This window comes from Pristiophorus japonicus, chromosome 13 (assembly GCF_044704955.1).
Source record: "Pristiophorus japonicus isolate sPriJap1 chromosome 13, sPriJap1.hap1, whole genome shotgun sequence".
NCBI lineage: Eukaryota > Metazoa > Chordata > Chondrichthyes > Pristiophoridae > Pristiophorus > Pristiophorus japonicus.
This window is the reverse complement of record NC_091989.1, coordinates 37,242,170-37,266,062: the sequence shown is the minus strand read 5'-3', so window position 1 is coordinate 37,266,062 and position 23,893 is coordinate 37,242,170. Positions and strand designations below refer to the sequence as shown.

General features: G+C 45.0%; 1 protein-coding gene across 3 annotated transcripts in view; it reads left to right on the top strand.

The window, feature by feature from the left end:
* Window positions 1-23,893, top strand: part of LOC139278518 (voltage-dependent calcium channel subunit alpha-2/delta-1) — a 794,302-nt gene that overhangs the window by 502,626 nt on the left and 267,783 nt on the right. For all 3 annotated transcript variants that reach the window (XM_070897372.1, XM_070897370.1, XM_070897371.1), the window contains exons 9-10: window positions 22,181-22,231; window positions 22,331-22,430. In XM_070897372.1, the coding sequence (XP_070753473.1) occupies window positions 22,181-22,231; window positions 22,331-22,430 (151 nt within the window). The remainder of the gene's footprint in view (window positions 1-22,180; window positions 22,232-22,330; window positions 22,431-23,893) is intronic.

Genomic DNA, 23,893 nt, shown 5'->3' with positions numbered 1-23,893 from the left:
TTCCTTAAGTACTCTGGGATGCAGACTATCAGGCCCCGGGGATTTATCGGCCTTCAATCCCATCAATTTCCCTCACACAATTTTCCGCCTAATAAGGATATCCTTCAGTTCCTCCTTCTCACTAGACCCACTGTCCCCTAGTACATTTGGAAGGTTATTTGTGTTTTCCTTCGTGAAGACAGAACTGAAGTATTTGTTCAAATGGTCTGCCATTTCTTTGTTCCCCATTATAAATTCACCTGAATCTGACTGCGAGGGACCTACGTTTGTCTTCACTAATCTTTTTCTCGTCACATATCTATAAAAGCTTTTGCAGTTAGTTTTTATTGTTCCCTGCAAGCTTCCTCTCGTATTCTATTTTCCCCCTCTTTAATTAAACCTTTAGTCTTCCTCTGTTCAATTCTAAATTTTTCCCAGTCCTCAGGTTTGTTGCTTTTTCTAGCCAATTTATATGCCTCTTCCTTGGTTTTAACACGATCCTTAATTTCACTTGTTAGCCATGGTTAAGCCACCTTCCCCGTTTTATTTTTACTCCAGACAGGATGTACAATTGCTGAAGTTCATCCATGTGATCTTTAAATGTTTGCCATTGCTTATCCACCGTCAACGCTTTAAGTATCATTTGCCAGTCAATTCTAGCCAATTCACGTCTCATACCTTCGAAGTTACCTTTCCTTAAGTTCAGGACCCTAGTTTCCGAATTAACTGTGTCACTCTCCATCTTAATAAAGAATTCTACCATATTATGGTCACTCTTCCCCAAGGGGCCTCAAACAACAAGATTGCTAATTAGTCCTCTCTCATTACACATCATTACAGTGTACTTTAGATGAAATCCAGGCTCAGTGTGAGTATTCACATTTCTGAGTTTTGCAGAGTCAGGGCTTTGGCGTTCATTTCAAGTTATGGAGCTGCAAAATAGCCCTGTAACTAATTGGATTTGGTGCTATTGCATTGATAGAATTAATTTTCCTTTTCAGGTCAGGGATTTTAAAGGGTGGCTGGACGCTGCATCAGCTGCAGTACAATTTCAGGGACAGTGGGAATGGTGAGCTATGATACATCCTGCTCATTCTTATTGTGGTCAGTGAGGGGGGCTGAAGCACGCATATTTTACAGTGAGCTCCTAATGGGGTGCTGACTCAGGCAGTGAGATTCTTTTTGGTGTAGGTTGAATGTTGGCCCTTGCTGAGGTGAAAAATGGGCTTTGCAAAGTCAAAGCACTGTGAGAGCACAAGAGCAAAGTTTAAACCTCCCCTGCTTTCTTTTCACTCCTCCCCCACCCCCATCACCCATTTCCCTCCTAAAACCCCCTCCCTGTGACTTACCTTCTTGCTGGTCAGCCTCCCAGCAGCGTCCTTGCCACCCGAACATCTACTCCTGCCCGTTTCAGGCGGGGATGAAGTCCGGGAGTTAAAATCGGTCAGGATTGTTTGCCGTCAGCTCGTCCCCTCCATGTGCCCGCCCAACCCCGGTCGCAGGGCCGACGCACCATTAGGCGAATTGGCCGTCGCCTCGGGTGCCAAAATTTGCGGGGGCGCCAAAAAAGAATGAAACAATGCGCTGGGAAATGGGTTTGAATCCAGTGGGAATTCTCCTAACTAGAGCCCCGAGTAATGAACCTACCTTGAGTATTTTGAGTAATTTGTAACTAGGGCGCAAACAGCGATGTATTGAGTGTTATATAGAACACCGAGACCCCGCCGAGGTAAAATGGAGCAGATTGGAAGGGGGCGCGGGGGAGGAAATAAAGGTACTCAAGTGATACCGCCCTCTTTCTTCCTAGCTCGTTAATCTGACACTGCCCTGCGCTGTTCTTTCATTTAAACACCTTGACATGTTTGATGATTAGGACAAAGTGGGAAGATTTGGAACCGGAAAAAAGATGTAGCCAGACGCTGCTGGTTGCTGAGCAAGGGGAGAGCATTAAAGTTAGCAGTGGGTTCCCAGCTTTCCTTTTTATTTAATTTTCATTTGACTTTTCTTTGCTTGTGGAGAGTGGGGTTTTTGTTTTACTGATCACACGGCGCACCCTGTGAGCCGCTGAACTGTCTGTTTGCCCCACCCCCTCCCTGGTGTAGCCCAGCCGGCCTCCCAGAGACAGGGAGTGAAATGGACACGGTGAAACTGACAGCGGCAGGCACACTCCCGCCATCCCATGCAGATCAGCGCAGCTCAGATCAGATGAGACAACCATCCAGCCCCATGCATTAAAAGGACAAGCACTGTATGAACAGTGGGTGAAAACATCCTTTAAACAGAGACAGCTCTGCTGCACAGAGTTTGGATGCTGCTTCTGATTTATCCTTTTAAGATCCTTTTTGTCTTCCAAATGATTCCCCATTACAGATCCTAATCTTGAAAATGTCCTACTCTCTCCCATCTTTATCACACTTCTCTTTCCCCAGTAAAGCATCAACTCTCTGGCAACTGTGGTGCTGTTTTTTTTTAGCATCGCCTGGTCTAAAAAAATGAATGAAGTGCCATTTTATATCATCTACTTTAAAATACAATAGTCTTGTCCTCTGCAAAGTGAAACATATCTGTGTCATGATACATGGATGGTCACAGGATACTCACCAATGCAGATTGTGTTGTATGTACTGATGTATAATACTACTGGTGTATGGTACTGTAGGTGCACAGTTAACATACACAGAGCTATACTTATAAAACTTATAATATACAAATGTATATTATATGTGCACTGTAAGTATTATCCCCCCTGGAAATCCCGGCCTCCCCGGGTCTGTATGGAGTGTGTATGGACCCGGGAAGGCCCTGAAAAAGCTGGTTTTCAATGCACAATGTGCATGCGCTGAAAACCAGCTTTTATGATCTGTCAAGCTCCAGCTCGACAGATCCTCCGCAACTCCACAACCAGGACATTCACATGGGCAACATTGCGGTATTTACCCATACCTTGCCCAGCGGATGTCCTGAAAACTCTTGCGCCCGGTAAAAGCAGACGCATTGCCTACTTTTACAGGCATAATAGTTTTAAAACATACATAAACATAATAAAATAAAATTTTTAAAAACACATTTTATTGTTAAAACCCTGCCCACTACTGTAAGTTTAAACCATAATTAAAAAAATGTTTTCAAAAATCAGAAAAATATATTTTTTTTATAAGTCATTAATAACTTTAATTGAAATGAATCTTAAATATGTAGTGTATTTTTTCTATTTTTTTATTTGTGTTTTGGGGCTGTTTCTCAATCATAATAATGGGAATTCCTACTTACGGAGTTCCCATTGTTATGAATGAGAAAATGCTGTATCTTGATTGGCTGCCCAGAGCCATGTGACTGCAGCTCCAACTTACGGACGTCCCGACGTGCATGCGCTGCGAGGCGCAGGAAGTGAAGGCCTCAGGACTGGGATCTCTCATGGGCGCAGCAGGAACAGGTAAGTGCGCATCCTTTTTAACTTTTTCAGTCGATCGCCCGCGGGAAGCAGCCGACTGGGATTTCTAGGTTTGGCGGGGTGCCAGGTAAACAGGTTGCCTAGGGCACCAATCACCCTTGCGCCGGCCCTGCCTGTTCCAGTTTAAAATCAGGGCTCTGAGTCTAGCTTGAACCCCCAAGCCTCTGGCTCAGCTGAGAATGCTACTAATGGAGCCAAGCTGATACTGGGTGTTTTTATTTCGCTAGTATTGCGGATGGCTTAAATTCCATTCATTAGAATGATATTTGAGCTTTTCCTAATTCATTTTTTTGAGGAAAAGTTGTATTCCTTTGATTTTTGCTCTCCCCCCCCCAATTGTTTTTCATATTGTGATATCACAAAGTGAACTGAGTGCAACGTACACAGAGTAGGAAGTTGAGATTTTGGTGCGAGTTGGAATTCGGTGCACAGGGGAAAGAAGGTGTTCCTTTTTGCCTTTATTACTTGCAGGGTTTGTGTAAACTTGAGGCAGTAAGTATTTAAAATTTTATTCAGTGTTTTATTGCTTAGTGTAAGTTAATATGTAAAAAAAAAACTTAAAACAGACTAAAAAGTAATTATCTATAAATAAATAAGGACTAAGATATGGCAGAACAGTTTGTGTGTCTGGACTGCGGTATGTGGGAGTTTGTGGACAGCGAGACTGTCCCGAGCAAACATGTCTGCAGTAGATGTCTCCATCTCGAACCTCTCCAGCTCAGAGTCATTGGCCCCAAGTTTCCACATGATTTGCTCCTGATTTTTAGGAGCAACTGGTGTAGAACGGAGTATCTTAGAAATCGGAATTCTCGTCATTTAGTTTGCTCCAGTTCTAGTCAGTTAGAACAGTTTCACTTTGGAACAGAATTTTTCTTTCAAAAGGGGGCGTGTCCGGCCACTTAAGCCTGATTTCAAAGTTTCGTGAGTGAAAACTTACTCCAAACTAACTTAGAATGGAGTAAGTGAAGATTTTTGTACGCTCGAAAAAACCTTGTCTACACTTTAGAAAATCAGGCGTAGGTTACAAATCAGGCGTAGGGAATGGTGGGGGGGAGGTGTTTAAAGGGAAGTTTACAAACATTAAACACTTCAGTTTTATAAATAAAGAGCCATCATCAATAATAAATGATAAATACATCAATAAATCAACCAATAAATCAATCAAAAAAAATGAATAGGAAATATATATATTTTTTAAAATCAATAAATAAAACATTTTCTACTTACCGACTGCAGCACCGGGAGCCCTCCAACAGCGTGCTGGGATGCCCCCCTCAGTGAGTCTCTGTCAGTGTCTCTATCTCTCTGTCTGTCTGTGTGTCTCTCATTCTCTGTCTGTGTTTCCGACAGTGAGGGGAGGGGGAGGAGGGGGGCAGAGGGAGAGACGGGGGGAGCAGAGGGAGGGAAGGGGGAGAAGGGGGAGGGATGAGGGAGAAGGGGGAGGGATGGGGGAGAAGGGGGAGAAAGGAGATGGGGGAAAGGAGATGGGGTGGGAAAGGAGATTGGGGGGGGAGAAGGAGATTGGGAGGGGGGGGAAGGAGATTGGGGGGGTTGGGGGGGAAGGGGGAGGGAGGCTGAACGGGCTGGGCCCGAGACTTTGGGCGGAGCCTGTCCCCAGCACCAGATTTACAGGTAGGTGGCGTTGGGTCGGGTCGGGGGGGTGGTGGGAGGGAGGTCGGTTTGGTTCGGGTCAGGGGCAGGGAGGAAGGGGGAGGGAGAGGGAGGTCAGGTCGGGGGGAGGGAGGTCAGGTCAGATCCAGTCCGGGGGCGGGGGCGGGGGGAGCGGGTGTCGGGTCCAGTCCGGGGGCGGCGGGGGGGAGCGGGTGTCATGTCCAGGGGTGGGGGGGGGGTGCGGGAGCGGGTGTCGGGTCCGGTCCGGGGGCACGGGGGGGGGGGGGCGGAGCGGGTGTCAGGTCCGGTCCGGGGGCGGCGGGGGGGGAGCGGGTGTCAGGTCCGGGGGTGGGGGGGGCTGCGGGAGCGGGTGTCGGGTCTGGTCCGAGGGCACGGGGGGGGGCGGAGCGGGTGTCAGGTCCGGTCCGGGGGCGGCGGGGCGGGGGGAGCGGGTGTCGGGTCCGGTCCGGAGGCGGGAAGCGGGGGTCGAGTCTGGTCGGGAGGAAGCAGGAGCTGGCCGTGGGAGGAGCCTTATTCACGCAGCCCCAGTGAGGCCATTCGGCCAGGGCTAGGGGCTGTGTGCTTCGGGCCCCTCCCACACAGTTTCGGGCGCCTGGAGCTACTGAACATGCGCGCCCACTGTAGCGCGCATGTGCAGAGGTCCCGGCACTGTTTTCGGCGCAGGGACCTGGCTCCGCCCCCTACAGCTCCTGTTGTGCTGCGCCGAGGGCCAGAGGACCTGCAGGGAGGTGGAGAATCTGGATGTTTTTTTTAGGCGCACTTTGTGGCGCGAAAAACAGGCATCCAGGTCGGGATTGCGCCGTTCTAGGCGCGGCTCGAAACTTGGGCCCATTGAGCTGGAGTGCGGGCCGGAGACACTCCGACACATAAGGGAGGGGGAGGAATATCTGGACAGTTTGTTCCCGACCCCGGTCACACCTGGTGGAGAGGTGCATATCAGAACGGGGTCGGTGTGACTGATAGTGTACAGAGTAAGGGGAACACAGGTGAGATAGAGAATGAGGATCTGCAGAAACTGATCCTATCCAACAAGTACAATTTACTTGCTACCTGTGAGGATAAGGATGAAGACTGTTGGAAGGACAGCCAGAATGCTGACCACAGCACCTGAAGCAGGAAGCTGTCCAAAGGAGGGAGGTCGGGAAGTGTAATGTGGTAGTTGTAGAGGATTTAATAATTTTGGGGACGGAGAGCATCCTTTGTAAGCAGGATCGAGAGTCCCACATGGTATGTTGCCTACCTGGTGCCAGGGTGAGAGACATCGCAAACCGGCTTAAAAGGATAGTGGAGAGGGAGATGGAGGATCCAGTTATTGTGATCCATGTTGGGACCAACAGCACAGGGAAGAGTAGGCAAGTGATCCTGTTCAGATAGTATCAGGAGCTAGGAGCTAAATTTAAAAAAATAGGACCTTAAGTCTGTGGATTATTACCCGAGCCATGTGCAAATTGGCATAGGGACAAGCAGATTAGGGAGATAAACACGTAGCTGAAGGAGTGTTGTGGGAAAGAGGGGTTGCATTTCATGGGACGTTGGCACCAGTACAGGACAGGAAGGAACTGTACCATTGGGACGGGCTCCACCTGAACCGGGTTGGTACCAGGGTCCTAGCGGAAAGGATATATAGGGTGGTCACAAGGACTTGTAGAGTCATAAAATGGTTACAGCACAGAAGGAGGCCATTTGGCCCATCAAGCCCATGCCAGCTGTCTGCAAGAGCCCTTCAGCTAGTCCCACTCCCACGCCCTTTCCCCATAGCTCTGCAATTTTTTTTCAATGAGAGTTGGGGTGGGCTCAGGTAGCAAAGGTAGTAAAAATAATAATTTTAAATAAAACTAAGGGAGGAGAGTAGAGTAATAGTCACTAAATGTAAAGGAAAAACTAAAAAATGTAAAGTAATGAAGTCAGGAGAGAGAAATAAGAAATGTGTGAGAAAAACATTACAGCAGAAGGGCAGTTTAGAGTATGTAGCGAAATAAGCATTCTTTATACAAACACACGGAATATAAAGAACAAACTGAATGAATTGAACAAATTTAACTTGGAGGGTACGACATGGTAGCCATTAATGAGACATGGCGGCAAGATGGTTAGGACTGGGAATTGAATATACCCGGTTATAAGGCCTACAGGAAGGATAGGGAAACTGGTAGAGGGGGAGGACAGCTTTGGCGACTACGGATGAAATTACTTCAATGATGAGAGAATATATAATGATTGGTAAGCAGACAGTGGTGACTTTATGGATAGAATTAAGAAATAGAAAATGATTTAAGATTGTAGTGGGAGCTGTGTATAGGCCCCCTGGTAGCAGCTGTGAAGTGGTAAAATACGTAATGACATTTAACAAAAGCAGAGTGGTTTTAATGGGGGATTTTAACTTTCATATAGATTGTGATAAACAGACTAGCTCCTGTCAGAAAGGTAATGAATTTCTTGAATGTGTTCAGGATAATTTCCTGCAACAATATGTCCTAGGAACAACAAGGGGGCAGGTCATATTAGATTTAATAATGAGTAACGAGCCAGATTTAGTTAACAGTCTAATGGTGCGTGAATATTTATCTAATAGCGATCATAATGGGGACCATTTTAAACCAGAAAAATGGGTGGGTTTGGATTGGGTGGGAGGTAAAAAAGCTAAAAATCTGAAACAGGATCCCAACCCGTCTCGAGCCCGCCATTTCCGGTTTTAACAGAGGCAGGACAAGGGGCGGACGACCAACCCACTCTCAGGAAGTGCTTTTATTGTACTGCTTGTGGGCCAGAAGGAACAGGAGTGTTTCCTCCAGTCCCAATAAGCTTACATCTGTATTCACCACCCGCGATCTGCTCCCTCACCCGTCCCCGGCACGATTGTTCCCCTGACCACCATTTCTCCACACCTGATATGGCTCCCCCCACCCCCCCCAACCACCCAACATGATTGTACCCCCCTCCCTGACCATCATTCCCCCCCCTCCCCCCCCCCCACCCCCACAGTCAGACCCTTTCAACCACCATCCACCTTCCACAATCGGGGCTGCCATCACCCACTCCCCCACACCCCCACCTCGAGAGGAATCTGTGTTGGACTCTCAACTATTCACCATATTTACTAATGACTTAGATGATGCGATAGAAAGCCAGATATCTAAGTTTGCCGATGACAACGGTAGGCAGGCATCCTTGTAAGTAGTGTAAATGGAGGCATAAAATTACAAAGAGATATTTATATACTAAGTGAATGGGCAAAACTGTGGCAAATGGATTTCAATATATCATCATCATCATCATAGGCGGTCCCTCGAAACGAAGATGACTTGCTTCCACGCCAAAAAAAGGACGAGTTCACAGGTGTTTCAATGAAGGACACGGACTACATCCTGAAGGGTGGAAGATGTCTGTGCATGAATTTTTTTGATGTGGGGTGGCCATTGCACACCAGCCATCACATGGGCTTGACAGAGCTAGGTCTTGATCCAGTGGCAAGGATTACCCAAGACGACTGGAGACCAGCTCTGCTGCACGGACCTAGCGTACACACGTATCGCAGTGTGGGCTGGCCCGTGCTGCCCCTGGCCCTGATCTCGCGCCTCCCTTGGATCCTGATCACGTCCCTCTACAATCTCTTGCTGCTCCTTCGCCCCGACCTCACCACTCCTGCTGTACCTGCCCACGCTCCAATCACTGACCTGGATCTTGATGATGTCACTCTTCACAGCCGTCTCCCTCCTGCAACAGCTCGCGCTGTACCTTGAATATAGGCAAGTGTGAGATCATCCACTTTAGACCTAAAATGGATAGAGCAGGGTACTTTCTAAATGATGAAAAACTAAAAAGAGTGGAGGTACATAGATCATTAAAGTGTCATGAGCAGGTACAGAAAATAATCTAAAAGACAAAAGGGATGCTGGTCTTTATATCTAGAGGACTCAAAGACAAGTGGGTCGAAGTTATGCTACAGCTATACAATGCCTGGTTAGACCGCACCTGGAGTACAGTGTCCTGTTTTGGGCACCACACCTTAAGAAGGATATATTAGCCTTGTAGGGAGTGCAGCAGAGGTTTACCAGAATGATATCTGGACTCCAAGAGCTAAATTATGAGATGAGATTGCACAAACTAGGAGTGTATTCCCTGGAACTTCAAAGGTTAAGGGGTGATTTGATCAACATTTTCAAGATATTAAGGGGAACTTACAGGGTAAATAGAGAGAAACTATTCCTGCTGGTTGGGGAATCTCGGACTGAGGACATAAATTAAAGCCAGACCTTTCAGGAGTGAAGTTAGGAAACACTTCTATACACAAAGGATGGTAGAAGTTTGGAACTCTCTTCCGCAGTCTGCAGTTGATGCTGGATTAATTGTTAATTTTAAATCTGAGATTGATAAATTTTTGTTAACCAAAGGTATTAAGAGATATGGGGCAAAGGCAGGTATATGGAGTTCGGTCATAGATCAGCCATGATCTCATTGAATGGCGGAACAGGCTTGAGGGATTGAATGGCCTACTCTTGGTTTTATGTTCCTATTTTGTCAAAGCTGTCATTTAGATTCAGGAATTGGTGGTTTGATAACCATTAATTCAACTTCGGAAAGAAACCATTTGCTCTGCTGTGTGAGAATCGTAGAAACATAGAATCACAGAAATCTACAGCACAGAAGGAGGCCATTCAGCCCATTGTGTCCGTGCTGGCCGACAAAGAGCTATCCAGTCCAATCCCACTTTCCAGCTCTTGGTCTGTAGCCCTGTAGGTTACGGCACTTCAAGTGGCAGCAGTAACACAATCTACTGCTGCCTTTTTAATGGGCTGCTTTGGAAATGCAATCATATAATCATATAATCTGATCTTTTGATGGAAGCTTTAAAACAGTCTTTGATTCCCCGTTCTTTGATTGACTACAATTCAATGAGATAGCTTTAATTTTTTTTGTTCCTCTACTTTGCTTTAAGCCATTGAACTCAAAGCTTCCTTTGTGCATTGCAGCATTTTTTTAAAATCTCATAAAGGAAAATCAGCCTGGCAATGCAAAACGCCCAAATAATGGTGAGCTATATCTGATTAGGGGCAGAAATTACCTTCAGCACTTAAAAAAAAAAATGACTTGGTTAATGTGCTACTGTAGAATTCCTATGTGCACTATTTTTATAAACGTGATTGACCAGTTTAGCACACACAGCAATTTTACACGAGTGAATGCACTAAGTGCTCATAAATAAATGCTGATAATTTGCTCCCCCCAAAGAATCTAAGCATTTTTAAACAAAGTGGCACAGTTTCAATTACAATATTTTGGGGATTTTATGTTTGTTTAATAATATTGGATCTTTTAACCCTATAATGCATTTTTCATTTGAAAGGTATTAGGAACATAGGAAGTAGGAGCAAGAGTAGACCATTTGGCCTCTCAAGCCTGCTCTGCCATTCTATAAGATCATGGCTGATCTGATTTTGGGCTCAGCTCCACTTCCCTGCCCGCTCCCCATACCCCTTCACTCCCTTACCTTTCAAAAATCTGTCAATCTCCACCTTAAATATATTCAATGACCCAGCCTCCACAGCTCTCTAGGGCAGAGAATTCCAAGATTTACAACCTTCTGAGAGAAGAAATTCCTCCTCATTTCAGTTCTAAATGGGCAACCCCTTATTCTTAAACTATGCCCCCTAGTTCTAGATTCCCCCACGAGTGGAAACATCCTCGCTGCATCCACCTAGTTGAACCCCCTCAGTATCTTATATGTTTCAGTAAGATCCCCTCTCATTCTTCTAAACTCCAATGTATATAGGCCCAACCTACTCAACCTTTCTTCATAAGTCAACCCCCTCATGTCAGGAATCAACCTAGTGAATCTTCTTTGAACTACCTCCAATGCAAGTATATCCTTCCTTAAATACGGAGACCAAAACTGTACGCAGTACTCTAGATGTGGTCTCATCAATACCCTGTACAATTGCAGCAGCAATTCCCTGCTTTTATACTCTATCCCCCTTGCACTAAAGGCCAACATTCAATTTGCCTTCCTGATTTCTGGCTGTACCTGCATATTAACTTTTTGTGTTTCATGCACAAGGACCCCCAGGTCCCTCTCCACTGCAGCACCTTGCAATTTTTCTCCATTTAAATAATAATTTGCTTTTTCATTTTTCTTGCCAAAGTAGGAATATTATGTTTGTTTAATAATATTGATAACCTCACACTTTCTCACATTATATTCCATCTGCCAAAATGTTTGCCCACTAACTTAGCCTGTCTATATCCTTTTGCATATTCTTTGTGTCCTCCTCGCAACTTGCTTTTCCACCCATCTTTGTATCATCAGCAAACTTGGCTACATTACACTCAGTCCCTTTATCCAAGTCATTAATATAGATTGTAAATAGTTGAGGCCGCAGGACCGATCCCTGTGGTACCCCACCAGTTACCGTTTGCCAACCGGAAAATGATCCATTTATCCCGACTCTGTTTTCTGTTAGTTAGCCAATCCTCTATCCATGTGATTATATTACCCCAACCCTGTGAGCTTTTATCTTGTGCAGTAGCCTTTTGTGTGGTACCTTATCAAATGCCTTCTGGAAATCCAAATACATCACATCCACTGGTTCCCCTTTATCCACCCTGCTCACTACATCCTGTCGAGGAACCAACTAGAGGGCTGGCCATCCTCTACTGGGTAATGTGTAATCAGAAAAGACTAATTAGCAATCTTGTTGTGCGAGGCCCCTTAGGGATGAGTGACCATAATATGGTAGAATTCTTTATTAAGATGGAGAGTGACACAGTTAATTCAGAGACTAGGTTCCTGAACTTAAGGAAAAGTAACTTCGATGGTATGAGACGTAAATTGGCTAGAATAGACTGGCAAATGATACTTAGAAGGGTTGGCGGTGGATAGGCAATGGCAGACATTTAAAGATCACATGGATGAACTTCAACAATTGTACATCCCTGTCTGGAGTAAAAATAAAATGGGGAAGGTAGCTCAATGGTGGCTAACAAGGGAAATTAGGGATAGTGTTAAATCCAAGGAGCTGGCATATAAATTGGCCAGAAAAAGCAGCAAACCTGAGAACTGGGAGAAATTTAGAATCCAGCAGAGGAGGACAAAGTGTATAATTAGGAGGGGGAAAATAGAATATGACAAGAAGCTTGCTGGGAATATAAAAACTGACTGCAAAAACTTCTATAGATATGTGAAGAGAAAACGATTAGTGAAGCCAAACGTAGATCCCTTGCAGTCACAATCAGGTGAATTTATAATGGGGAACAGAGAAATGGCAGACCAATTGAACAAATACTTTGGTTCTGTTTTCACGAAGGAAGACACGAATAACCTTCCGGAAATACTAGGGGACAGAGGATCTAGCGAGAAGGAAGAACTGAAGGAAATCCTTATTAGTCAGGAAATTATGTTAGGGAAATTGATGGGATGGAAGGCCGATAAATCCCCAGGGCATGATAGTCTGCATCCCAGAGTACTTAAGGAAGTGGCTCTAGAAATAGTGGATGCATTGGTGATCATTTTCCAACAGTCTATTGACTCTGGATCAGTTCCTATGGACTGGAGGGTAGCTAATGTAACACCACTTTTTAAAAAAGGAGAGAGAGAGAAAACGGGGAATTATAGACCAGTTAGCCTGACATCGGTAGTGGGGAAAATGTTGGAATCAATTATTAAGGATGAAATAGCAGCGCATTTGGAAAGCAGTGACAGGATCGGTTCAAGTCAGCATGGATTTATGAAAGGGAAATCATGCTTGACAAATCTTCTAGAATTTTTTGAGGATGCAACTAATAGAGTGGACAAGGGGGAACCAGTGGATGTGGTGTATTTTGACAAGGTCCCACACAAGAGATTGATGTGCAAAATTAAAGCACATGGTATTAGTGGTAATGTACTGACATGGATAGAGAACTGGTTGGCAGACAGGAAGCAGAGAGTCGGGATTAACGGGTCCTTTTCAAAATGGCAGGCAGTGACTAGTGGGGTGCCGCAGGGCTCAGTGCTGGGACCCCCAGCTATTTACAATATACATCATTGATTTAGATGAAGGAATTAAGTGTAATATCTCCAAGTTTGCAGATGACACTAAGCTGGGTGGCGGTGTGAGATGTGAGGAGGACGCTAAGAGGCTGCAGGATGACTTGGACAAGTTAGGTGAGTGGGCAAATGCATGGCAGATGCATTATAATGTGGATAAATGTGAGGTTATCCACTTTGGTGGCAAAAACGTGAAGGCAGAATATTATCTGAATGGCGGCAGATTAGGAAAAGGGGAAGTGCAACGAGACCTGGGTGTCATGGTACATCAGTCATTGAAATTTGGCATACAGGTACAACAGGCGGTAAAGAAGGCAAATGACATGTTGGCCTTCATAGCTAGGGGATTTGAGTATAGGAGCAAGGAGTTCTTATTGCAGTTGTACAGGGCCTTGGTGAGGCCTCACCTGGAATATTGTGTTCAGTTTTGGTCTTCTAATCTGAGGTCGGACATTCTTGCTATTGAGGGAGTGCAGCGAAGGTTCACCAGACTGATTCCCGGGATGGCAGGACTGACATATGAGGAGAGACTGGATCGACTGGGCCTGTATTCACTGGAATTTAGAAGAATGAGAGGGGATCTCATAGGCTCCAAGTTTCCACATGATTTGCTCCTGATTTTTAGCAGCAACTGGTGTAGAACGGAGTATCTTAGAAATCGGAATTGTCGTCATTTAGTTTGCTCCAGTTCTAGTCAGTTAGAACAGTTTCACTTTGGAACAGAATTTTTGTTTTCAAAAGGGGGTGTGTCCGGCCACTTACGCCTGTTTTCAAAGTTTCGTCAGTGAAAACTTACTCCAAACTAACTTAGAATGGAGTAAGTGAAGATTTTTGTACGCTCGAAAAAACCTTGTCTACACTTTAGAAAATCAGGCGTAGGTTACAAATCAGGCGTAGGGAATGGTGGTGGGGGGGGGGGGGTGGGGGTTAAAGGGAAGTTTACAAACATTAAACACTTTAGTTTTACAAATAAAGAGCCATCATCAATAATAAATGATAAATACATCAATAAATCAACCAATAAATCAATCAAAAAAAAAAAATAAATAAAACATTTTCTACTTACTGACTGCGGCACCGGGAGCCCTCCAACAGCGTGCTGGGATGCCCCCCCCTCCCCCCCCCGCCCCCCTGTGTGTCTTTGTCAGTGTCTCTATCTCTCTGTCTGTCTGTCTGTCTGTGTGTGTCTCTCATTCTCTGTCTGTCAATGTCTGTGTTTCTGACAGCGAGGGGAGGGGGAGGAGGGGGGTAGAGGGAGAGAGGGGGGAGCAGAGGGAGGGATGGGGGAGAAGGGGGAGGGATGGGGAGAAAGGGGAGGGGGGGATAAGGGGATAAAGGGGAGATGGGGGGAAGGAGATTGGGGGGGAAGGAGATTGGGGGGGGGGGAAGGAGATTGGCGGGGGGGGGGAAGGAGATTGGCGGGGAGGGGGAAAGGAGAAGGGGGAGGGAGGCTGAACGGGCCGGGCCCGAGACTTCGGGCAGGGCCCGTCCCCAGCACCAGATTTACAGGTAGATGGCGTTGGGTCGGGTCGGGGGGATGGTGGGAGGGAGGTCGGTTCGGTTCGGGTCGGAGGGAGGGAGAGGGAGGTCAGGTTGGGGGGAGGGAGGTCAGATCGGATCCAGTCCGGGGACGGGGGCGGGGTGGGGGGAGCGGGAGTTGGGTCGGGTCCAGTCGGGGGGGGGAGTGGGAGCCGGGTCGGGTCCAGTCCGGGGGCGGGGGGGGGGGGGGGGAAGCGGGAGTCAGGTCGGTGTCGGGTCCAGTCCGGAGGCGGGAAGTGGGAGTCGAGTCGGGTCGGGAGGAAGCAGGAGCTGGCCGTGGGAGGAGCCTTATTCACGCAGCCCCAGTGAGGCCATTTGGCCAGGGCTAGGGGCTGCGTGCTTTGGCCCCTCCCACACAGTTTTGGGCGCCTGGAGCTACTGCACACGTGTAGAGGTCCCGGCACTGTTTTCAGCGCAGGGACCTGGCTCCGCCCCCTACAGCTCCTGCTGCACTGCGCCGAGGGCCAGAGGACCTGCAGGGAGGTGGAGAATCTGGAGGGTTTTTTTAGGCGCACTTTGTGGCGCGAAAAACGGGCGTCCAGGTCGGGACTGCGCTGTTCTAGGCGCGGCTCGAAACTTTGGCCCATAGAAACATATAAAATTCTGACAGGATTGGACAGGTTAGATGCAGGAAGAATGTTCCCGATGTTGGGGAAGTCCAGAACCAGGGGTCATAGTCTAAGGATAAGGGATAAGCCAGTTAGGACTGAGATGAGGAGAAACTTCTTCAATCAGAGAGTTGTGAACCTGTGGAATTCTCTACCGTAGAAAGTTGTTGATGCCAGTTCGTTAGATATATTCAAGAAGGAGTTGGATATGGCCCTTATGGCTAAAGGGATCAAGGGGTATGGAGAGAAAGCAGGAAAGGGGTACTGAGGTGAATGATCAGCCATGATCTTATTGAATGGTGGTGCAGGCTTGAAGGGCCGAATGGCCTACTCCTGCACCTATTTTCTATGTCTATGTCTATCAAAGAACTCCAGCAAATTTGTCAAATATGATTTCCCTTTCATAAAACCATGCTGACTCTGCTTGACTGTATTATGCTTTTCCAAAGGTCCTGCTGCTGCTTCCTTAATAATAGACTCCAACATTTTCCCAATGACAGATGTTAAGTTAACTGGTCTATAGTTTCCTGCTTTCTGTCTGCCTCCTTTTTTAAATAGGGGTGTTACATTTGCGGTTTTCCAATCTGCTGGGACTTCTCCAGAATCCAGGAAACTTTGGTAGATTACAACCAATGCATCCATTATCTCTGCAGCCACTTCTTTTAAGACCTTGGGATGTAAGCCATCAGGTCCAGGGGCCTTGTCCACCTTTAGTCCCATTATTTTACCGAGTACTTTTTCTTTAGTGATAGTGATTGTTTTAAGTTCCTCCCTCCCTATAGCTCATTCATTATCCATTATTGGGATGTTTTTAGTGTCTTCTATCATGAAGACCGATATAAAGTATTTGTTGAATGTCTCTGCCATTTCCCTGTTCCCCATTATTAATTCCCCAGTCTCATCCTCTAAGGGGCCAACATTTAGTTCAGCCACCCTCTTTCTTTTTATATACCGGTAGAAGCTCTTACTATCTGTTTTTATATTTCTTGCTAGTATTCTCTCATAATCTATCTTCCCTCTATTATTTTTTTAGTCGTCCTTTGCTGGTTTAAAAAAATTTCCCAATCCTCTGGCCTCCCACTAATCTTGGCCACTTTGTATGCCTTTGTTTTCATTTTAATACCATCCTTTACTTCCTGAGTTAGCCACGGATGGTTCTCCCTTCTTTTAAAGTCTTTCCTTCTCACTGGAATATATTTTTGTTAAGAGTTATGAAATAGCTTCTCAAATGTCTGCCACTTCTCAATTGTCATACACTTTAATCTATTTTCCCAGTCCACTTTAGCCAACTCTGCCTTCATACCTTTGTAATCGCCTTTATTTAAGATCAGGACACTGGTTTGAGATCCAACTTTCTCACCTTCCAACTGAATTTGAAATTCAACCATGTTATAAATACTCTTTCCTAGAGGATCCTTTACTATGAGATCATTTATTAATCCTGTCTCAGTACACAGTGCCAGATCCAGGATAGCCTGCTCCCTGGTTGGTTCCGCAACATATTGTTCAAGGAAACCATCCCAAATACACTCTATGAACTCTTCCTCAAGGCTACCTTGGCCATTTTGATTTGTCCAATCAATATTAAAAATAAAATCGCCCATGATTATTGCCATACCTTTCTTACAAGCCTCCATTATCTCCTGATTTATAATCCGCCCAACAGTGTAGCTACTATTAGGGGGGCCTATAGACTACTACTCCCACCACTGATTTTTTTCCCCTTATTATTTCTTATCTCCACCCAAACTGATTCTACATCTTGATCTTCTGAGCCAATATCATCACCTCACTACTGCACTGACCTCATCCTTTATTAACAGAGCTACCCCACCTCCTTTTCCTTTCTGTCTGTCCTTGCAAATTGTCAAATCCCCCTGAATATTCAGTTCCCAGCATTGGTCACCTTGCAACCATGACTCTGTAATGGCTATCAAATCATACCCATTTATATCTATTTATGCTGTCAACTTATCTATCTTGTTACAAATGCTGCATGCATTCAGATAAAGAGCTTTTAATTTAGCCTTTTTACCTTGTTTTTCCTGCTTTGACTCCACTTTCTGACACCTTCTCATTTTTATACATTCTGCCCCTTCCTGTCACACTCTGGTTATCATGTCCACCATCGCTACCCTGCTCTATTGCCTTCTCCTTTCTCTTTGACTTATTACTTTTTCGTTCATCTGAACCCTCCCCCCGCCCTCCCCCCCCCCCCCCCCCCCACCATCCCCCATTATTTAGTTTAAAGCACTCTCTGCAGCCCTAGTTATTCGATTCACCAGGACTCTAGTCCCAGCATGGTTTAAGTGAAGCCCATTACAACCGAACAGCTCCCTCTTAGCCCAGTACTGGTGCCAGTATCCCAGGAATTGAAACCCATTACTCCCACACCAATCTTTGAGCCACGTGTTCATTTATCTGATCTTATTTACCCGATGCAAATTTGCTTGGCTCAGGTAGTGATCCAGAGATTATTACCCTTGTGATTCTGCTTTTTAATTTAGCCCCTAACTGGTCATACTCCCTCAGCAGAACCTCTTTCTTTGTTCTTTCTATGTCATTGGGATGTCATGGACCATGACAACTGGATCTTCCCCCTCCACTCCAAGTTCCTCCCCAGCTCAGAGGAGATGTCCTTAACCCTGGCACCGGGCAGCAACACAGTCTTCAGGACTTACGCTCTCGGCTGCAGAGAACAGCACCTATCCCCCTATTGATTTGCCCTTCCCATAATTTCTCTTCAATATTCACTGTTCATTGTCTACTTAGTCAATACGGCTTCCTAGATTTAGTTAAATTGGGACCAATCTCTGGTATACCTCGCTGCATTAGAATTCAAAGCATTAGCTGACAAACACACCTCTCAATATCTAGATGGGAGATGAGATAATAAACCTTCCTATCTGGGCTATCCTCTAATTTCTGGCTTTCAAATCTTTTCTTTTCATTACTACTTTTCTCATCTATTTTAAAACTGTTACCATGCTTGTTACTCCTCTAAGTTTCCCACTTTTGTTCCTCCTAAGCTCCATCCTATCACTCTTCCTTCTTTATAGAGTCTTGTGTTGATATCAAAGCTCATAAAATCATCTCCATCTTTCTCAGCACTTCAAAACTATTATCCTCTCTATAATCTGCAGTCATTTCAAACCTGTTTGAGGTAATCGAAGCATTACTATTTGATTATGCAACAGCTTTTCTTCCCATCACCTCCAAAGTCACCCAAGGATATGTCCTTGTCCCCCTCTTTCTCACACATGCTGCTTCTTGGCCACACCAGTTGCAGAGTCCATATGTATACCAAAACACCCAGCTCTCCATCTCCACTGCCTCTGTACTGCTGAACTGTTTGTTTGGTATCCAGCCTTGAATGAATCTAAACCTCTTTCAGCTCATCATCAGGAAGACTCTCACCCTAGCTTCTTGCGCATCTCCCTTTGCCCCACCATCGAGCTTTCAGTTGCCTGGATCCTACTCTCCAGAATTCACTTCACTATTTTCCATAGGCCTGTCATTGAAGCACCTAGGGGACATCTTGGTGCATTAAACATGCTATACAAATGCAAGTTGTTGTTAGTTTATTTTCCCTCCTGCTTACTGTCCTGCATCAGTCCTTCCACTATCATTCTCAATTTAAAACAAGTCTGTAAAAACATATTGGGGTTGTATTTGCGGTCAGAGGCTTCCCGCGGGTGGATGCCACCGACCAGCAAAAAAAATCTATGAACTTACCTTCTGCCTCAGGATCCACGGAGACTTGCACTCCTGGGCCTCTATGCATAGGCCTGCGTAGAGGCCCACATATCCCTGGGCTTTTACCAGGCGTAAGAATTTCACGGGCATTCGCTGGGCAGAATTGGGCAAATAGCCCAACACTCCGCCTGTGGAGGCCCTTTCCCAGCAATGCAGAGGATCTGTCAAGAGAATTCCGGGATTTAGCACATATGCTTCGCGTGCCTAAACCCGGAACTTGGGCGGCCCCTATGGGCGCATGCGCACCCCTTACACACCCGTAGGGGCCATAAATTATGGCCCATAGTAATTCAAAGGCCTCAATGTTAATGGTGCAATTAACTTCTCTGGTCTATAAACCTAATTTGTGTGTGTCTGAGATTTTAACTTTGGTGCTAATAGGAGTAATGACGTCTTTGGCTTCAAGTCGAAGTTTGCCATTGGTGATGCAGGTGTAGCTCGCCAGTCAGTCTGCTTATTCAATGCTACTTCAGCATGACCAGGCACACACAGTCAGATAAGACCGGTTGTTGCAATGTGCTCCAGTGCCTTGTGCCCAATGGATGGTGCATAACAGAAATTACAGAGATATTCCTCGTTTATCTTGCTGTGCTCAGACGCCCAACTGTTGCATCCATAATAACATCCGCTTCCATCTCAATACTGAGCTCTGAATCCAACACTTTATCCCATACTTGACAGGCAGAAAGCACAAACCGATTGCCTTACAGCGGCTGCCTTCAGCAGTCCGTCAGCTGATCTGAGGAATACGTTCTTGCTCAGTAGGTATAAAAGGAACAGCAGAGCACATAACAGTGCTGCACCTGCTTGGTTACCGAAGTAGTCCCTGAAAGTAGGACAAGTGAACACAGATCCACACTGGAGAAAGGCAAATTCAACATAAAGAAAAATACTGCTGGAAATGTGAAGTAACATAAGTAAATGCTGCAAACACTATGGAGGTCGGGCAGCATCTGTGGAGCGAGGAAGGTAGGGTTAGTGTGTCAGGGCAATGACCTTTTGTCAGAACTGGGAGAAGTTACACATGAACACCTAATAAAGAGTAGAACGAGGAGGTGCTGATCCTCGAGCTTTCAATGAGCATCTTTGAAGCAATATAGGTGGCCAAGGACAGAGAGGTCAGGGTGGGACAGAGAATGAAAGTGGCAAGTGACCGGGAGCTCAGTGTCGCACTTGCGAATAGAACAGAGCTGCTCAGTAAGGCGATCACTCAATCTACATTTAGTCTCCTCGATGTAGGAGAGGCCTCCCCATCTTTTATGAAGTACTTTACAGCCCTCTGGCCTTAACATTGACTTTAACAACTCCAGACCGTATCCATAGCTCCCAGTTACTCTCAGCGAACAGGCGCTTGTAATGCAGCATGGATGCACCTGTGCTTCCAGGAATGGGAGAGGTTGTGGGCTGGTGCTTGGGATGGGAATCCCCTATAGGTACACAGCCGGCAGGATGGTCTGTACCTCTGGTGTCACCTGTCCTTTTCTTCCACCATATTCGCGGGCCACTGGAATCGTCTCCATTTTGCCAGATTTTCCATGATTCCCTCTCCCTCTGCTATTCTGTTGTAACCATTCACACATCCTCCAGATCTCAGACACATCACTTATTTCTCACATTGTTACATCATTTTGCCTTACATCAGTGTCACTTCTGTCATTTAATCATCTCCTGTCCTCCACCTAATTACAGATTATTCCTTTGTTTTCCCTCTGCCCCCTTTACCTTTATAAGCTGCTCTTCCATAACATCTCCCGGTACTAATGAAAGGTCATCAACCTTGGTATACAGAGAATAAATTACATACAAGTGTTGCAGTTGGATTTCCTCCTTAGTTGACGCTGTTCTTGGTATTGGTGGTGGTTAGTAATACGAAACTAGTTACACCCTGTATTACAGTTCACGTGCAAGTAAGTAAATTGCCAACTAAATTACCATTTTCCCCTAAATCTGAGGATAAGCACTTGCAACATTGACAGATAGAGATTAGGATGGATAAAGGGTTCTACAAGTGGACTCCAACAAGGGATATTATAAAAGCAACAATAAAAGCTTTATTTTAAGGTAACACTTATAAAGGGGAAATCTATGCTATTGTAAAATTGATAATCTTCAATAATTCATTCATAAACAATATTCCCTAGGAAGTGTGGCCATTTTGTGAAGAAAATCCTTTGTAACATTGAATTATTTCAGAACAATATATTTGGATTAAGAAAACATCATAATAGTTTGCTCTTACTAAGTCATTATGCTATTTCATTATCCATTTAAAAAATTAAACAATTGACTTGATAAGCAAATGAATGAGCTTGTCCATCAGGATCTGAAAAGAGAAACGATAGATTAATGTTTTTAAGTAAACACCCTTCATCAGAATACGGTTGTGACAATGTCCGCTTTGCTCAGTGGGCACTCTCACCTGTACGTCAGAAAGTCATGGGTTGAAACCCAGTCCAAAGACTTGAGCATGTCATTTCGGCTGACTCTACAGTGCAGAACTGAAGGAGTGTTGAATTGCCATCTGCCTGTTCAGGTGGCCATAAAAGATTCCATTGCAATATTCAAATAAGAGCAGGCGAGTTCTTCCAGTTCCCTGGCCAATATTTATCTATCAACACCACCTAAATCAGATTAACTGGTTATTTATCTTATTCCTGTTTATGGGACCTTGTGTGAGCAAATTAGCTACTGCACCTGCCCATATAACAATAGTGACTAAATATCAGAAGTAATTAATTGGCTGTCAATTTGGGACATTCTAAAGACATGAAAAATGCTAGTTCTTTCCTTTAAATGATCTGTACTCACAATGTTAACAATTTTTTTTCTAGTGTGTTTTGCAGATAGGTAAAATAATGACTTTCATGGTGCCAACTCGATGAGCCAATCATCATACAGCACAGAAGGAAGCCATGTGGCCTGTGCCAACTCTTTGAAAAATCTATCCAATTATTCCCACTCCATGCTCTTTCCCCATAGACGTGCTATTACACTATTATTATGCGGTAATAGTACCAGTTATTTTTCTCTACTGGTCACAAAACTTGGCAGATGATTATGTTTGTGAGTAAACTGTTTAAGAACAAAATAATACCCCCAAAAGACTGCAGCAGCTATATTTAAATAGATTATTAGGCAGTGTCTCACATCGTAATGTTAATGGTGCATCACTGATTTGTTCTTCTCTCTCAGGTACATTCAGGGAGCTGCTTCACCCAAGGACATGCTCATTCTTGTAGATGTGTAAGTACTTTACAAACATTGCAAAATATTCTATCTGTTATTTTTTTTGTCGAGATTAAAATGTTTTACCATTTCCTTGCTTTCTTTTCCACAAAAAAGGAGCGGAAGTGTTAGTGGACTAACATTGAAACTAATTCGAACATCAGTCTCCGAAATGCTGGAAACACTTTCCGATGACGACTATGTGAATGTAGTTTCTGTGAGTATTGCAACAATGAGTCATGTGATGACCTCCAGCAGTGTTTGGGATCAATGGCAATACACGTAACAGATTGTCCGTTGTCCGTGCTCCCAGCATGGAAACCACACTCAAAGGGACTGTGGGTTGGAGTTAGGTCTACAGAATTGTAACCTTGATTCTCAAACACAGGCTCCCAACTAGTGCAGCTCCCTGCTGCATATATACAATGACCCCATCAGTATCTCGAGAACTAGCTCAGTTGTCACACAGCAATTCAACAAAGGGTAGAATCCGTGAGAATAGGTTACACACAGACTCTGGAAAGAGCATGTTTGATGGGATAAAACTTTTTTTTATCATTCTACTCTTATGTTTTTAAATTGAGTATAACAAGTCAATGCAGAATGAGAGCTGTGTGTCTTTAGTTGATGTCAAACTGTGCTCTGTGTGAGATCTTAGTTGTATCCAGCGTGTGAATCAGCACCAAGCACTGCTTGGCAGTCTTGATTAAATAAAACATGTGTTTTTGAAGTAAATACTTTGAGAAATTTTTGAGACTAGATTGGACCAAACCATTGTCTTGTTTTGGGCTCGAGTGTCCCAATGCAATAAAATGACATGGGTCTCATGAATAGCATCAAGAATTCAGCTGCTGGGAGAGAATCCTAGTGTCATAATCCAGTTTTAGTGCCAGCAGTGGTTTGGGGTAACTTTGTGGGCTTAATATCCAGCACCCCCACACCATTCATTACACTGAAGATGATAATGGTGGTCATTATTATCATTGATGGGATAGCCTATTCTACATTTCAAACTCCTATCTAACACAGGTAAGGGTTACAAATATGAGCCTCCTTTAGATTATATGGGGGAGAAATTCGGTTGTTAGCGCCACCCGTTAATGCCCCAGAGGAGCGCTAAAGGGGCGCTAAGCACCTCCCGCCTGAGCGGCATGGTATCAGCGCCTGCCACGAACTTCAGTGAAGGTTTAACCCTTCCCTTAGTGCTCCACTCCCGTCTTGTGGCGCTAAAAGTGAATATCCCAGTTGCTGGCGGCAAATATCGCCCGCCGCTAAATTTAACCACCAAGCAGTGTCACCACCTCAAACCGGGCTATACTGAATTTCCCACCCCTATGCCTTTAATTTCATGACATTGTTTAAGACAGATGCTTTCAATTTTATTTCTAAATGGAATTTTTTTGTTAAATAATTTAGTATATTTTCTTCAAATATCTCTTATTGGATAAACTAAATTACAGGAATTCTCACAAGTAGAGGAGTATAATTGTGGGGAAAAACTGATGTACATTTATCATTTTATTTTGTTCCTATGGATGGATGGAAGGTTATATTCCAGTGATTGCTGTAAACCACACAAAACATTTAATAGTAGTCTCGAAGCAATGAAACATTGGAGCTGACTTTCAGTGGGGGGGACACTGCAGATGGCCTTGCAGGACGACCTCGAGGAGCTGGTGG